This window comes from Setaria italica, chromosome VIII, assembly GCF_000263155.2.
Source record: "Setaria italica strain Yugu1 chromosome VIII, Setaria_italica_v2.0, whole genome shotgun sequence".
NCBI lineage: Eukaryota > Viridiplantae > Streptophyta > Magnoliopsida > Poales > Poaceae > Setaria > Setaria italica.
This window is the reverse complement of record NC_028457.1, coordinates 4,128,552-4,145,148: the sequence shown is the minus strand read 5'-3', so window position 1 is coordinate 4,145,148 and position 16,597 is coordinate 4,128,552. Positions and strand designations below refer to the sequence as shown.

Here is a 16,597-nt window from a genome sequence, read left to right as displayed (position 1 = left end):
CCTCCCCCACTCCGGCGTCCTCACCCCCGGGAGCGCCCAACGCCCGCAGATCCAGTGGCCCTCTCCCCGACCCCGGCAAGATCCAAGCAAGCCCCTGACCCTCCCCTACCCCGGTTGGCGGCACCTCCCCAGATCCGGCATCGTCTCCTCTCCTTCGGCGACAACGGGCAGGCTGGTCGTCGTGGATCTGAGCGGGCTCCGTCTCCTCTGCGTGATGCTCGACGGCATAGTGAATCGGAGCAGCAGAAGCTTGCGCCTACTGACGGCTCCATGTTGCAATAAGTACCTCCTGGTGTTGCAGTAGTTATTTTGGGATGTTGCAACATTAGCTTTTGATGTTTCATCTGTTTTGCAACAATCCAACTTGCCAGCAATCGGGTGTTGCACCAACTTGTTCATGATGTTGCATATAGTTGTTTTTTTTGTTTCGGTCTCTTATTCTTTCGTTGTTGCAATGCTGTAAGAGATGCTTTTTTTTATTGTTGCAATGTGTCTGTTTTGAATGCTGCACGAAGAGGTTCGAGATGTTTCATGCACATAAAGGTGTTGCAATCCTCGTGTTGCAAGTGTTGATTTTTGATGTTTTGTTAGTTATTGTTCAATGTTGCGACGGAGTATCCGATAAAAAAAATTTATCGAACGTCCGGGCGCTAGTACGTCCGTTTTTTTTTCACACTACAGGGTGAGGACGTGTGTGCGCGTGCATTTGTAAGGATGAGTTTGTACATGTACCATGTTTTGTAAGGAAAAAAAATCACCCATTGTGATTATACTAAGGTCCCTCCAATGACCTTAAAATAACAAGTTGCACCTTGGCCACTCCTAGTCAAGTAAATACACTTGGTGGAAATTGATCATCTTCATGTCTTAACGACTATCTTCCTCTGATTTAAATACATGTCATTTAGGACATCAACATGACAATTCAAACAACACATATAATTTTTTGTTTGAAAGTACTTTCCACACTACCAGAAACGGCAGGATCCCTGTCGGTTCTCAGGAATCGTGGATAATTCCTGTCGCAGAGCGAAAACCGACATGAATCGAGGCTCCAATTCCTGTCGGTTTGACGGCAGCCCACAGGCACGTATGGCCATGACAAATCTAGTAACATCTATCTTATCCTGTCAAATTTTATCATTTTTATATATATTTATTATGGTTAACATTTTAAAAATTAAAAGTTTGGCCGATTGAAATCCTAAAGCGACATATATTTTTAATCAGAAGAAGTATGTTTCGAATCAACAGAGGTAATATCTCGATGTTGTATTGATCTATATTATCAGTTTTCCAACTGTCCAAATGCTACCCACTTGTACATCTACTCTTGAGGCTCTAAACTCCTGTTCATCGTAAGGGCGTGACAGCAACCGGAAGTACTCGTCATGCTTGCCATGAGCCTTTGCTAACTCCAAACCAATACTATTCTTTTTTTTTTGCAGATTAGTAATAAAGACTATCATTTCCGTTAGTCGTTCATTGTTCTAAACAACCTACAGAAACTTGTTGTCAAAATCTGCATGCACATTGAGGGATTAGTTAAGGAGAATTGTACTTACCAGCTGCACCTGATTTGGAGTTCCAAGCATCAAATGTTGTATTCTTCCCCCAACCTTCCCTGTACCAAACCTCCACCCAAACACATCAGAGCACAAACCAAGCTAGCTTATCAGGTCACAAGGATGCATGGAAAACCTTAAAGATTTCATGCATGAACGCTAAGCAGCAATGCCAAAGCCAAGACCCTTCCTTCCCCACATCCTCCTCTCCCTGATCATCGCCAATGCCGGCGCCGACGACGTCCCGTTGCCGCCGCAGGAGCCCACGCCAGCAGCAGCCTCGTTCCCCGGCGAGTGGCAGCTCCTGCACGCGAGCATCGGCGTGTCGGCGATGCACATGCAGCTCCTCCCGGGCGACTTCGTCCTCATGTTCGACCGCACCGACACGGGCCCCTCCAACATCTCCCTACCCGCGCTGGCGCCGTGCGCCGCCGCCGCCGACGGTCCCGCCGACTGCACGGCGCACTCGGTGCTCCTCGACCTCCGCTCCAACGTGCTCCACCCGTACCCGCTCGCCACCAACCCGTGGTGCTCGTCGGGGGCGCTCCTCCCCAACGGCACCCTCCTCCAGACTGGCGGCTTCTCCAACGGCGACCGCGTGGCGCGGCTCTTCTCCCCGGCGACGGGTTGGGTCGAGCTCCCGTCCGCCCTCGCCGCGCGCCGGTGGTACGCCACCGACATGATCCTCCCCGACGGCCGCGTGCTCGTCCTCGGCGGCCGGAGGCAGTTCAACTTCGAGTTCTTCCCGCACGACGCCGCGGCCCCGGCGGCGGCGCTCACGTTCTTCCCGTTCCTCGACGAGACCACGGAGCTCGACACCGAGGACAACCTGTACCCGTTCCTCCACCTCCTCCCCGACGGCACGGTGTTCGTTTTCGCCAACGACCGCGCCGTCGTCTTCGACCCCTACAACCGCGCGCCGCTCCGCCGCCTCCCCGCCGTCCCCGGCGGCGTTCCCAGGAACTACCCGTCGTCGGGGTCCTCCGTCCTCCTCCCGCTCCGCCCCGACGCGCCGGCGCACGCCGAGGTCCTCGTCTGCGGCGGCGCGCCGCGCGGCGCGTACCGGCTCGCGCTCCGCAACGGCACGTTCGTGCCCGCCGACCGGACCTGCGCCCGCATCGCGCCGACGGACATGGACCCGGCGTGGGCGGTCGAGGAGATGCCGATGGCGAGGGTGATGGGGGACATGGTGCTGCTCCCCACCGGCGACGTGCTGATCGTGAACGGCGCGGCGGCGGGGACCGCCGGGTGGGAGCTCGGGAGGGAGCCCGTGACGCGGCCGGTGCTGTACAGGCCGGACGCGCAGCTGGGCGCGCGGTTCGAGGCGCTGGCGCCGTCGGCGACGCCAAGGATGTACCACTCGTCGGCGGCGCTGGACACGTATGGCCGGGTGCTCGTCGGCGGCAGCAACCCGCACGTTGGGTACGTGTTCACGAACGTGACGTACCCGACCGAGCTCAGCCTGGAGGCGTTCCTGCCGCCGTACATGGACGCGCGGCTCGACGGCGCGCGGCCGAGGGTGATGGCGGCGCCGGCGGAGGTCGGGTACGGCGAGGCGTCGGCCGTGCGGTTCGAGGTGCCCGGGCACGTTGCCGGCGGCGCGGAGGCGGCGGCGGGGGAGGTGAGGGTGGCCGCGGTGGCGCCGGCGTTCGCGACGCACTCGTTCGGGATGAACCAGCGGGTGGTGGAGCTCGCCGTGGGGAGGGTGGCGCAGCTGGACGTTGGGGTGTACGAGGCCGAGGTCGCCGCGCCGCCCACACCCGGGGTGGCGCCGCCGGGGTACTACCTGTGGTTCGTCGTGCACGCCGGCGTGCCCAGCAGCGCCGCCTGGGTGCGCATGCGACCGCTCGGACCAGCCACATGATCGATCAGACTGAAAGTCCCAACATTTTGCGTGCGTGTTGAGTAGGACAGATTCAACTACACATAAAGATTGGCAATGAAAAATCTTTTTCTGATCATCTGACTTCAGTTCTATTGCATAAAAACTGAATTTCTATTGCAATGTCGAATTCCTTAAGCCGACGCAATGTGAGAAGGTGTCGGCGGGCAACGGCCAGAGTGGTGACCAGGAGTTAAGATTTAGGCCCCATTTGGATCAACTAAAGGTGGTGGATTGTGGCTTTGAAAGCTCTAACTAATTCAAACATTTGGGGTTTGGATCTAATAATTTTAAAAACATCTAGTCTAGATTGCGCCAAAAAAAAGACCAATCTGCCCATGGAGATTTACTTAAAATTATCCACCATTGCCATATTGCCATTCACTCACCCTACATCACCCACTGAATTTATTATAGACTACTAGCATCCTGTCGTACCCGGTTTTAAAACAAAATCAAGTGCTACCTATATGTATGCCAGGATCTAGTTTATACATATAGTGATATCATCAGTGAGTAACAACAACATTATCACGTAAAGGAATATAAATAAAGATTTACGAGTCTGATTGAACGACTAGAACTCCGCATCATTTTCAGAAAACTTCACACACCTTCCTCTTCTGAGCAGCAGTAAGTAAGGGTGAGTGCACTTATGGTTGGTACTCAGCAAGACCACAAGAAATAACCAGAATAATGATTTAGGTCCATCTTCAAGTTTACTTAATCATGTGAGGGTCTAGACCGCTCTTGACCGTGAGCACGGCTGATATATTAGTTTTACACTCTACAAAGGTTGTACACTTTCACCACAAGTCGCGTAAAAGTTCAAAAGAACTTTGGACCCAACCATGCTGTGCTGATTAGACATTCATCACACTGCCGAGGTGTGACTACATAGGGGCGCTACGAGATATTTACAAAGATTCGCTACTAAGTGGTAACCTGCTAAGGTTTCAGGTCGAAGATGAGCATAAACCTCCCTAGTGGACTTCCCAAGAGGACCAGGTTATACCCCATCAACGCCTCCCCTCTTGTCCTTTCGGTAAAGATATTAGTCAAGACCAGAGCCATGTGGTTCTTGTGGTTGCACTGTTTTCCTGGGTGGTTCTCCACGTTCCAATTAATACATTACCATGGTATTATAAATAAGGATAGATAGAAAGGTGGTTAGTGATACTTACCTTTCTCCAATGAAAAGATACTCTTACTGCTCTTCAGCTCTTGCTCTCTTGAAACTCTTAATCTTCAAATCTTTCGAGCGGTGATCCTTCTACTAGAAGCAAACACTGGCACAAACATACAAGCAAACAAAAAAGTACAACTAAGAATAATGCACCAAAACAAAAGAACAACTCTAAAAGAACGTACTAAAGGATAGGGCTTGATTCTAAGATCGCGAAGGCGCATAAAACACTAAGAACAATGGTACCGTTGGAGACACACATCGGAGAAACTTTTTGTAAAGGAAAAGATAAAAGCTATATGCTGCATTTATTTTTATTTAGAAAACACATGTAAATGATACTTTTAGCAAATACCCTAAGTTGGAATTAATGCAAATTATACTTTATTTGCAATGACCGCGGTAAATCCTAATGAAGTTTTATTCATAAATGTTCATATATAAATTATACCAATTACACACTTAACTTTAGAAAGGTGAGAACAACTACTCGAATAAACACATATGTCGTGTTGGCTAAACAAACTTTATTTAGAAAACACATTTCATATTGACATTAGTCATTTTATCAATAATTAAGAAAAAGCGAGTTATAACCTAACAACATTTTAATTACAAATATTGAAGTATAAATTTATACCATTTAACATTTGGCTTTAGAAAGGCTAAACTATATGAAACATCTAAACATATGCTTTATGATTCCAGTGGATCATATTGTTATTGAAAACATATCATTGGTATTAGTCATGTTAAGATTTATATTTATAAAAGCCGGTCTAAAACCTAATCAAAGTTAATTTGAACATTAATCAAATTAAGTGTGATTATGAAAAGGTGAGATACACTCTATTTTGATTTTATTTAGAAAACTCAATTAAATAGTATTAGTCAAGTTAATATTGATTATGAAAAATCGATGTAAACCTACTTAAATTCTTATTAAGAAAAGGCATTCAAATAGGCATTAATCAAATTAATATTAAATTTATTTTTAAAGACATGCATGATAGAAAACATTACCACTATCGTGTAATTTATGTTATCATGAACCTAACGCAACTTGAACGGATTAAAACATGTAACCCGTGGATTAAACAAGGTAAGGAGAACCTAATCGTGATTAACCGTAGATCGGGAGGACTAACGGAAAAGATCTGCAAGACACATGAAACAATGCTTGCAAAAAGAATAAAGCTTAGATCTGCAAAAGTGCTCGGTTTGGACTAGGTTGTAGGCATCTAATAGATCTGGGGGTTATCTGCAGGTTTGCCAAGACACAAAGAAAAGAACAAACATTGCAGGGTTCGCTAGGGGCCTAGATGCAAAACCGCCATCTCATCTTCATCCTCCGGCTGGCCTTATCCGCTCGGCTACCTAGGCTGCCGGCGGCGATCGGGCCGCGGGGGGGGGGGGGGGGGGGGGGGGGGGGGGGCCTCGGGGGGGCGGCGGTGCGGGATGGCTGCGGCGACGGCTCGGCCAGGATGCTGCGCGGCTGGCGACGAGGGGGCGAGGCAAGGAGGCGATGGCGGCGCAGCGAGCACGGAGGGGCGTCGGGTGCTCGTGGCCGCCATGGTTGACCGATGGTCGGGCGCCACCCGATGGGCCCCAGCGGGCTGGATGGGCCAGGAGGTGGCCGGAGGGGGTAGGGCGGCCCACGGGCTTAGCTCGGATGGGTAGGAATATATTTCCCGTGAAAGAAAAATCTAGATAATTCATTTAATTCACAAAAAATACTCCAAAAATCCCAAAAATTCTAGAAAAAGTCCTGGAGATAGATTGGGTCCCGAGGAGTCCAAATAAAATACATGGAGCTTGTGAAAAGATTCTAAAGCCTTCGAAAAATTGGATTTATCTCTTAGAAAATGAGAATAAATTTCAGGAAATACTGAAAAATTCTCGGAAGGATCTAATCATCATATGAATGCATTTTTGAAACTTTTGCACTCATGAACCCCAAGAATGCATCAGCATGAATGCACATACACAGAACAATATTATTTAATTCTGAAAATAAACAATTATTTTTCTATACTAAATTTCCTGTAAAGAAAAAATGTTGAATTTTTTTAAAATTATGAGAAAATCATTATTTATTTATTATTTCTAATCATATCCTGAAATTCAAAAATTTCAGGGTGTAACACTTCCAAAAGTAGCAATCCAGCACCTCCTGATCAAATAAACCCGGCTTTTACAATCTAACTTTCAAACAATTCAAAGCTACATGCCAACTTTTTATAATTTGTGACTAATCCAAAGAAGGTTATTTATACCACTAAGCCCTAGAGCTTGTGGCCTTAGAGCATCTCCAACGAAACACTTACTTTTTAGCTCCTACTCGTCCAAAACTCCAAATATGAAGCCTCTTATCATGTTCCTCTTTCTCTATGAACTCCAACCGACCCCTTATTTTTAAGCCCGTGCGGTTATTTCTACAACCTATCTACTGCAAAGCAATTGCATAAATATTGTCTATATTAGAGAGGATATATTTACGCTATTAAAAATGATAGAAACTATACTTTAATTTGGGGAAAAAAAGAACTTTCCCACAGAAAGTAAAAAATTCACTACATCTACTGCTCATGCTATATGTTCAAAATTGCAAGCCCATGAACTGCAGGATTGATATATTAGTTATAAAAAAAATACAAACAAACAAATATGATGAAGACTTGTTTAAACTAACATTGAGGTGGCTCTTGTTATTGTACAATCAGATAGAGCTAACAAAGTAACAAATCAAATATTGAGGTGGGTCTTCTTATGTACCATCAGTAGGCATAAAAGGTAACTCGATTCTTGGTAATCAGCTAAGGCCTAGAGTTGATGGTTTCCTAGGATTAGTTGGGTGGAGGCAGCTATCTGGATAGTTATTAGCTGGGAATTAGCTGGACCTGTGTTTGACTCAGTTAGAGCTAAAATTAGCTAGATAACTCTATCCGCGTGGGTCCAAGTTTCACTTTTCTGGTCCACTGGGGAAGCGACGAAGGCAGCGGGTGGGCGGCAGGGGCTTCCTTGCTCTTCGCAACGCACTTCCCTGCTCCTCCTCTCCATGCCCTGAAACAGCACATACAGTGACGTGAAATGGAACAGCACAAAATACCTCAGGGTGCAGGGAATGCAGTTTTTTGTGCTAACTCACCTGAAACGAAGGTAGGACTGATATAGTTTGTCTCAAAGCTGAAAGGATCTTTTGTGTACGACACATACCATTTTCTTGGAACGATGTCTTTGCCATCATCTGCATATGCATTGACTTGCTGGATGTGTTGGAATTTATCCCACTCAGGGCTAGATTTCCCATTGGCTATGGATGTGAGCAGTGATATGTCACAATATATCTGCAAATGCCTTAGATTTATGTCCTGCAAGTATCCGGGGAGAGTATTCATGTCATAATCCTCTAGCTTAAGCATCTCTAATGCAGACAGACCGTCCAATTCCTTAATCTTTGGGCACATGGAGATGCAAAGCCTCTGCAATTTTGGGAGGTTACAGATTCTCTCCAGCTCAGGGCTTTCCAACACCTCAAACTCAACAACAGAACCTAAGTTCTCTGGATGGTATGGCTTTAGGAATTTTGGCCCAACGTGTTTGACTGATGGGGCTCGGTCAATCTGTAGGAATTCCAAGCATGGGAGCTTACACAGGCCATCTGGGAGCTCCATGCAACAAGGCAAGTCTATCATTGTTAGAATCCTCAAATTCCCAAAGGGCACAACTGCTGTTGACGTCATCCATGCTGGGAGCCTCCGACCAAAGTACCTTAAAATTGCAAGGTTCACTAGGCAAGATGGAGGGCATAGCTCATCAAACACCTCCTCGATTACTCTCTGCTGTTCCTCAAAGATTCTTTCTTTATCTTTTACCAACCCATCATCATGGCCATGTCCACTAGTGCAACTTAAGCGTAGATAGCTTAGGCGCACTTTTTCACTAAGCTTGGCCTTTGAAGCAAATGAGGAAGAAGGTACATTCTCCAGACCCCTTATATGAAGATCAATAAGCTGGGAGAGAGGCCCCAATTCTTCCAAACTGCACCAGTCACCATCAATCTGGGCTGGAAACCCATATAATTTCCTCAGATTAGTTAGAACACCCAAACCTCTAGGTATATGGGTTATACTTGTGCCACTAAGGTTAAGAAGCCTCAACTGTTGTAGTTTTGCGATGCTACCAGGAAGTTTCACCAGGCATTTACAACCGAAAAGGCTAATGTGCTGCAATAATTTCATCTTGCCAATGCTTTCTGGTAGTCTAGATATGTTGGTATGTTTTATGGACAAGTACCTCAAGTGTTTAAATCTAAAGAAAGATTCAGCCAATGTGTCAAATTCTGCAGATTGTATATGCAGGATCCTTAGACGTGAAAAAGATAGCAATAAATCACTGGGCTTGAATTTTATATGCCCAACTGATATCATTGTTCTCACTGATATCTGTGCTTGTAGAGAACTCCATTCTAATTCATTTGATTCTGATCCTGTGGTTTCTACTGATAACCAAATAAACTTTTGTGAATTAAGTTTATCAAAAATACCACTTTCAATTCTGTGAGCCACTAGTGCTTCATTTCTAGCCACATATTGGGCAAATGAGCGAACAACGTCATGCATGTTACAGACTTGTTGATCAATGTACTTTTTATCCAGTTCTATAAGATTCCTCAGTATTAGCTCTTCATAGTATTGTCTCCCTAATTCTTCTAAGTCATGCCAGTTTCCATGAACAAATCCTTCACTAATCCACATGCCAACAATTTCATCAAGATAGAACCATGTGCTCTTGGGGAGGAGGGAGTAGTGTAGGAAGCAAGACTTCAAACTTGGATGCAAATCTTGGTAGCTGAGGTATATTGCATAGTTTAGCTCTTCAGGCATTTGAGATACTGACCATATAGAATCATTTAGAACATTTTCCCAATCGCCTCGTCTTGCCCTTCTCTGGCGTAGGAGGCCTCCCATTACTTTGACAGCAAGTGGCAAACCATCACATTTTTCTATAATTCCCATTCCAATATCCTTTAGCATATCAATCTGTGGTTCATTGTTTTCATTCCCAACTACCTGCAAGCAGTTGAAGCCAATACTATTGTGAGTACCAATGTATCTCATTTACTAATAAGTACTACATCAAGAAAGGCAGATTCTGGTTTCCTCTGTCCCTAAATAAAAACAGACCGACCTTAATTTCTTAGTCTCCTGCAGTGCAGGATTTCGATCATCATATATTTTGTACATACACATGCAAATAGTTGAATGAAGTATGGAAGTTCGTTCCAAGACAAATGTTAAAATATTCCTGGCATGTCATTTATCTTTATTAGGGATCACTGTCCTAAAGCATTGACCACAGTCTCACATCATTCTGTATTTAGTTATAAAAGGAACAAACTAAAAACAGATTTTAGCATCAGGTTTCAGTCATTGCCTATGTCTTGATTAATCTCTTCTTTCTTGCTCTTACCATTGTCTCATTATGAAAGCATGAAAATGTTTAACCATTTAGTCATTCACCAGTTGCCTTTTTTTTTGCCTAGCAAATTAGTTAAGTATCCGTACACCTATTGCAACTTTAGATTTATTTATCTTCAATGTGGTAATGAAAAGGTTTAATTTTATTCCAACCTCAGGTTGTTTTGGATGTCTTCTGCGTTCCCATTTCTATCAAAGAAAGAAAAACTGATGGTGGCGATATAATAGCTCAAACATATAAGAATGATACGGACCTGGTTCTTGAGCAAGGACCAGGCAACTTCAGGTTCTAACTTTTTGACATGGTGGTATGGTTCCTCCGCCATCATCCCTCGGGCAACTCTGATGTCCCTTGTGGTGACAAGAACACGGCTACCACGAGCAAGGGTGTTGATCAAGGGAGTTTTGAGCACACCTTCCCATGCTTCATGGTTCCAAACATCGTCCATCACTAATAAAGTCTTATGCCCATTCAAGGCTTCCTTAAGGGTTCGCTCAAGTGCACCCTTTGTATTACTAGCTGCTTGGTGATCGCCCCCGGCTTCAGTTATGGCTCTCTGCAATAGCTCAATCGCACTAAGTTCTTGGTTAACACTTAACCAAATTTTCTTTGAGAACTCTTCTTGTACGATTTTGTTGTTAAAGATCTTTTGGGCAAGTGTGGTTTTACCAATCCCACCAACTCCCACAATAGCAAAAATCAAAATATTTTTATCTCCATAGCTAGTTTCCGTCCCTTGTGTCATCATTCGCACTAGACTCTTTGTGTCTTCCTCGATCTTTTCACCAACCACACCTGAACCGTCGAGCTCCCCCGATGTCTCCCGTTTAGAAGGATGAAAGGATGCCACCATTCGGTTGCGGTCCTCATATGATACGAGGTTGATGAAGTCAAAGGCAGCGCCACGGTTCTTGATGCCATCTAGCCTCTTGTTAAGGTTCTTGATTCGGCTGCTGATGTCATGGGCATGGAGAGGATTCCGCATGCAAAAGAGCAAGGGGTTGAAGCATCCCGTATCCATACCTGGTTGTCTCTCCATGGACTTGAGTTGACATAGGTCAAGGATGTCGGTGGCCTCATACATGGCACCCTTAAGCTCTCTAACCCATGCCTGCACACTACTGTCAGTGATGTTCCGCCTATCAGCATCTGCGAGGGAGTTCTTGAGGTCTCCGAGCTTGGTGCACATCTTATCAATCTCTCCAGAGACCCCTAGCAGCTTGTGCACCTCTTCTTTGGCCATCTCTATCAACATGTTTTGGACATAGGACGCCAAGACATCCAGGACCACCGCCATGAATGTCAGCTTTGGTTTTTTTCTGTAACAAAAGTAAAGTAAGTATCATCTCCGAAATGCCATTTTTCTTACACCTAATTAAGATCACCTGCACCACGCAGGCAGTCATCTCGACACTATTGATTGATTATTGTTGTCGAAAAAATTCATTAATTTTCTCGCATAGTTTCAGTCTTGTACATACAAAAGGAGAATCCAACTCCAAAGATGACTGTCATGCATGCCATGCATATATGCTCTCTACAGACGAACTGATTATATGCTAAATATCGAATTATATTTACCAAGGAAAGAACAATGCGATTACTGCGATGCTGCAAGCGACTTCTTTCAATTTGGTAGATGTAATCAAAATTAGCAATTTTCACCCAATCTCAATCCCCATGGAAGAGGGGGGCATATATGTTACCCCAAACAAAGAAAAGGAGAGGGAGGAAAAGATCAAGACTGATATGCACCTGATCAATTGCAGCAGCCTCTACTTGGGTCTTGAGCTCGCGGCTCTGGGAAGGACCGATGGAAGACGAGAGGAGTCCGGGGCTCTTCCTATCCTCTCGCAAGTTTGCAAAGCCTGGCTGTTTAACGCGCTTCTGCAAGTCAACGATCCTGCAAGTCGGAGCCCTTGCAGAGTTCTGGCCATACTACGGTAAGTGCCAATTGAAAAGACAGTAACGCCGTGTTTGCTGCGGAATTAAGTAAGAATTAACACGCGGAATCAGAATTAAGAATTAACCAAGCGTGTTTGGTTCACTTGCTGTGTGGCGTCCCCATGCTTTCAATCACCATGTAAAAGACAAATGCAGCAAGCGCTACTATACATTGTGCTTTTGTCTTTTACACGCTGCATCCAAAAAACAATTATACTTGACAAGGAATGCGTGCTGTGTCAGCCTCTGATGCAATGTACCGTGTCTTCACTTAACCCAGAGTTTTTTAGGCATCACCATGGTGGCTCTTGTAATTGTATACTGCCTAAATTTGATTGTCTGTTGAATTAAGTAATGTTAGAGAGAAAAGACATGCTACATCAGTTCACCATAATCAGCAAGGTGAAAGAAGATTTATAATAACATTTGTTCTGTCTCAAATCACACATCTTATAACACCTCCCTTTTCTCAGTGACAAACTGCATTAACAGTAACACAGATGCAATTCGCAGAAAAGAAAGAACACATTCCCATCAGATCTCTACATTCTAATCTTCTTTTATTTTGCAATGCCGAACATCTGAGCTCCTTATGATAACCATTGCGGATTCTTCAGTCAAGGCAATGGCAACTCTCCATGGTTCCTTCTGTGTCCATATGCATGATATATACAACCGGATCTGCTAGAGAGGATGCCCCTGGATGGATAGAATAACTAGTGACTTACACTGTATGTAGTAATAACAGTGTCAGAGCAGCATACTTGATTACTCCCTCAGTTCGTCCACATACACACATTATTCTTCCATTTCGTCCCTTGGAACTTCGTCCAATATCACATCCTCCATTTAATCCTCTGAAACGGCACGCAGCCAAGTGACAAGATATCGGAGAAGAGCAAGAAATTAAGTTATGCAACATAAGCAGCAGTTGTTTCAATTTACCTAATAAGGCATCGGCAGAGATGCTGATGTTTGTCTTGAAGCTGAAAGGATCTATTGTGTACTTCACGTACCACTTCCTTTGAATGCTGTTAAGTTGTGGTTATCATCTGCATATCCCTTGAACTGCTTGACGTGGCCGAACTTGGCCCACTCAGGGCTAGCTAGATTTCCCTTTGGCTATGGACGTCAGCAGCGAGACGTTGCAGACTATTTGCAAATGACTTGGGTTTACGTCCTGCAAGTATCCGGGGAGTGTTTCCATGTCGTAGTCCTCCAGTTCGAGCCTCTCAAGTGCAGGCAAACCCTCCAGTGCCTTCAACCTTGGGCACCTGGAGATTCCGAGGTTCTGCAATTTTGGCAGATTACTGATCTTCTCGAGGCCAGAGCATGTAGACAGTTGAATTTCCAAATCACTACCTAAGCTCTGCACAGAGCTTGGGTTTTCATGATGGTGTGGTAGTAAGAACTCTGCGCCAACACGCTTGATGGCTGGGGCGCTTTTGATCTGTGATAGCTCCAATCAGGAGCACAAGCCGCCTGGTAGCTCTATGCAACAGGGCAAGTCTTCCATCGTTAGAATCCTCAAGCTTCCAAGGGGCGCAATCGCTGTCGACATCATCCACCTTGGAAGTCGTTGACCAAAGTAACCTCTGATGAGCTCTTTTATGATACACAATACTACTACTTATATGTATATATAAGATCTAAATGTTCATGATTATGAATGATTTAGTAATTATTACATGTAAAAAGATATATTTCAAACGGAATGGCCTTTTAAACTTTATGCTAGTGTCAAAAATAAAATTTTAGTGATGTCATTTGTATTCTTTTATCATGATACCCTTATACTACCTATACTACTCACGTATACTACCCATACCACATGTAAAGGTTTCAGTAGTATACAATTAATCTTGACCGTCGGATGCTTGTATACTAGTCATTTTTGAATACTAGTATAGCTTAGTATTGTGTACCGTAAAAGAGCTCCCTCTTGATTCTAAGTTTTTCTAGGCAAGGTGGAGGGCAGAGCTCATCAAACACCTTCTCCATTTGTTGCTGCTCTTCCTCTTTAACCAACCTGTGAGTGTCTCCATTTCTTGTGGTGCAAATTAAGGACAGATACCTAAGGTGCAACTTTTCACCAAGCCTGGTCTTTATGGAAAATGAGGAACAAGATACATCCTCCAGGCCACATAGTTGAAGACTCAAATTAGTTAGGCCGCAGAAACTCCTGGGTATATTATTTATTCCTGACAATGTTTTCAAACTGCAAGAATTTCATATTGGCAATGTTTTCTGGCAGTCTAGATGCTTCAGTGCCTCTTATGGACAAATATCTCAAATGTTTGAGTTGGACCAAAGATTCACGAAATGCATCAAAGTTTCCATCTTCTAGATGTAGGACCCGCAAACATGAAAAAGACAAACAATGAATCACCTGGTTTGATCTTTTACTGGCCCAACTAAAATCAGTGTTCGTAGTGATATATGTGATTGTAGAGAACTCCACCCTAGCTCATTTGACTCTGATTCTTTGGTTTCTAGTGATAACCGAATAATATTTTGTGAATTAATAAGTTTATTGGTAAGATTAGCTTCACTTTTGTGAGCTATTAATGCTTCATCTCTAGCCTCATACTGAATGGTGCACCAATTTACCAAGTTATTACCATAAATGGAGCATTTTACAAGTTGTTGGACCAATTTGTATCCACCTATCAAGTTATTATACTAAATTGAGCATTTTACGAGTTGTTGGATTAATCTGCACCCACCAAATAAGTTGTTGTATGTATCAAAATGATAACTGAACGGACAGGCTGGATACTATAGGTAGGATAACCATTTTGGCACACAATAACAAACCTAAAAGCTTGGAGTTGACAAATTAATGAGCAGACGTGAATATGATTCATTATTGATCTATCCATTATGTTATATTATACAAAATCGAAAGCAGCTACGCCAAGAAGGAGGGCACCTTTGAGTGGAGGAGGAGAGAACTGGGGTACTCTGTTCTGGTAAGCAGAGTGTTTAGTTGGTTCCAAGGAACAAGTGCAACTTGGGATAGAACGAGAATTACATGCCTGTGGTTGATGCTTCCTAGAGCAACGTCACTCGATCTTAGATAGTTCACATCTTCCCCTCGCGCCGTGCTAATGAGATCAATCTCCGTAATATCCCTATGTCGCATCATCCATGCATTACAGGAACAGGGATCCGGTGCAGTTGCAGTTGGGCCGGGGAGTGCTGGGCCCGCACGTCAGTGGCACAACTGCATGTTCATTAGCACCTCCTCTTTGGACATAGGACGCTGCCTAAGAATGTCTGCTGTAACTTATATTAACAAAGACAAACCAAGTATCATCTTCGACATGCCATTTTGATCACAACTAAGATCATCCGCACCATGCACGCAGTCATCTTGCTTGACACAGTTGATCGATTGTGCCGTCAGAAAAAAAAACTTCATTATTCTTTTCACGGAGTTTCAGTCTTCTTCTCTTGTAAAAAAGGCGGATCAAAGACCAAAGGGGGGAAAAAAAGTACTACTGCCATCAGTCCCTTGCTATGAATCGAATTACGTGTTACCAAGGAAATAAAGAATCTTTTGTACTTACAATCATAATTAGCAACTGTCACACCAATCTCTATCCCCATGGAAGAGGGCAACAGATGCTATTGCTACCAACACCAAGCAAAGAGAAGGAGAGGGAGAGAGAGAGAGGAAACGATCAAGATCGAGACAGAAAGAGGGGCGCGCCGTATGAATCAAACTGTTGGGTCTTGAGCTCGTTGCTCTGTTGGGACGGACCATGGATGGAGGGTGAGAGGAGCCGGCACTGTTGCAAGTCAACGAGCCTGCAAATGGGAGCCCATACAGATCTGGCCTTACAGGTCGTGCCAATTGAAAAGACAGTAACTGCAGCTTGTTTGGTGCGGAGTTAAGAATATTGAATCAAAATTATGAACTAACCTCTTGCGCTGATTTTTCTCTCAATTGATGACTCGGTCAAACGAAAAGGCTTGCCTTTGTGTGACGGACTGTACCTACCATCTTATGATATGCTTGCGACCTCCCACAATGGTTATAATCCACAATGAAGTTCCTAATGGCAAGAAAAGCTTCTCAATACTAAAAGTCCCATTAATTTTTTTTATCTCTATGAGGAGTTATTTTAAAAAAAAGATAATCTAGCTAAGCGTAACTGGCTACGCAATAAACAATGTTACTTTTGTCATAAGGATAAGACGATTCGACATCTGTTTTTTGAGTGCCGATTGGGTTCTTTAAGTAGTGTTGTTAATGTGTAAGGGTGTGTGCCATTCCGGCAGAGGTCAGGAGATCTTCATGTTATATTATTTTTGATGTAACGTTCTTGAAAGTTTCCCATTAATACTTATGACCAACATGAAAAAAGATAAATGCAGTACTTAGATGAACAACTTTTCTTGCCGGAATTCTTGAGGTTTGAGATTATGCGTGTGCCATTCCGTGATCTTCTCAGTATTGACATTATTGTCATGAAACACGCGTTGTACTTTTGAGTGAATTTGGACCCTCACTTTGGGCCAATAACAAACGCA

The 16,597-nt window shown here is 44.3% G+C and overlaps 2 protein-coding genes across 2 annotated transcripts; one reads left to right on the top strand and one right to left on the bottom strand.

Moving 5' to 3' along the window:
• Window positions 1-1,666: 1,666 nt before the first annotated feature.
• LOC101760647 (aldehyde oxidase GLOX) lies at window positions 1,667-3,498 on the top strand. The gene has a single exon (XM_004978740.2). The coding sequence runs from the start codon at window positions 1,735-1,737 to the stop codon at window positions 3,427-3,429; it is 1,695 nt and encodes a 564-aa protein (XP_004978797.1). The 5' UTR covers window positions 1,667-1,734; the 3' UTR covers window positions 3,430-3,498.
• Window positions 3,499-7,254: 3,756 nt separating this feature from the next.
• On the bottom strand, window positions 7,255-12,160 carry LOC101775093 (putative disease resistance protein RGA1). Its single transcript, XM_012848641.2, has 4 exons — window positions 11,870-12,160; window positions 10,368-11,433; window positions 7,782-9,705; window positions 7,255-7,696 (listed from the first exon to the last, which is right to left on the bottom strand). Exons 2-4 carry the CDS (start codon window positions 11,409-11,411, stop codon window positions 7,596-7,598), a joined length of 3,069 nt encoding a protein of 1,022 aa, XP_012704095.1. The 5' UTR covers window positions 11,412-11,433; window positions 11,870-12,160; the 3' UTR covers window positions 7,255-7,595.
• Window positions 12,161-16,597: the final 4,437 nt, after the last annotated feature.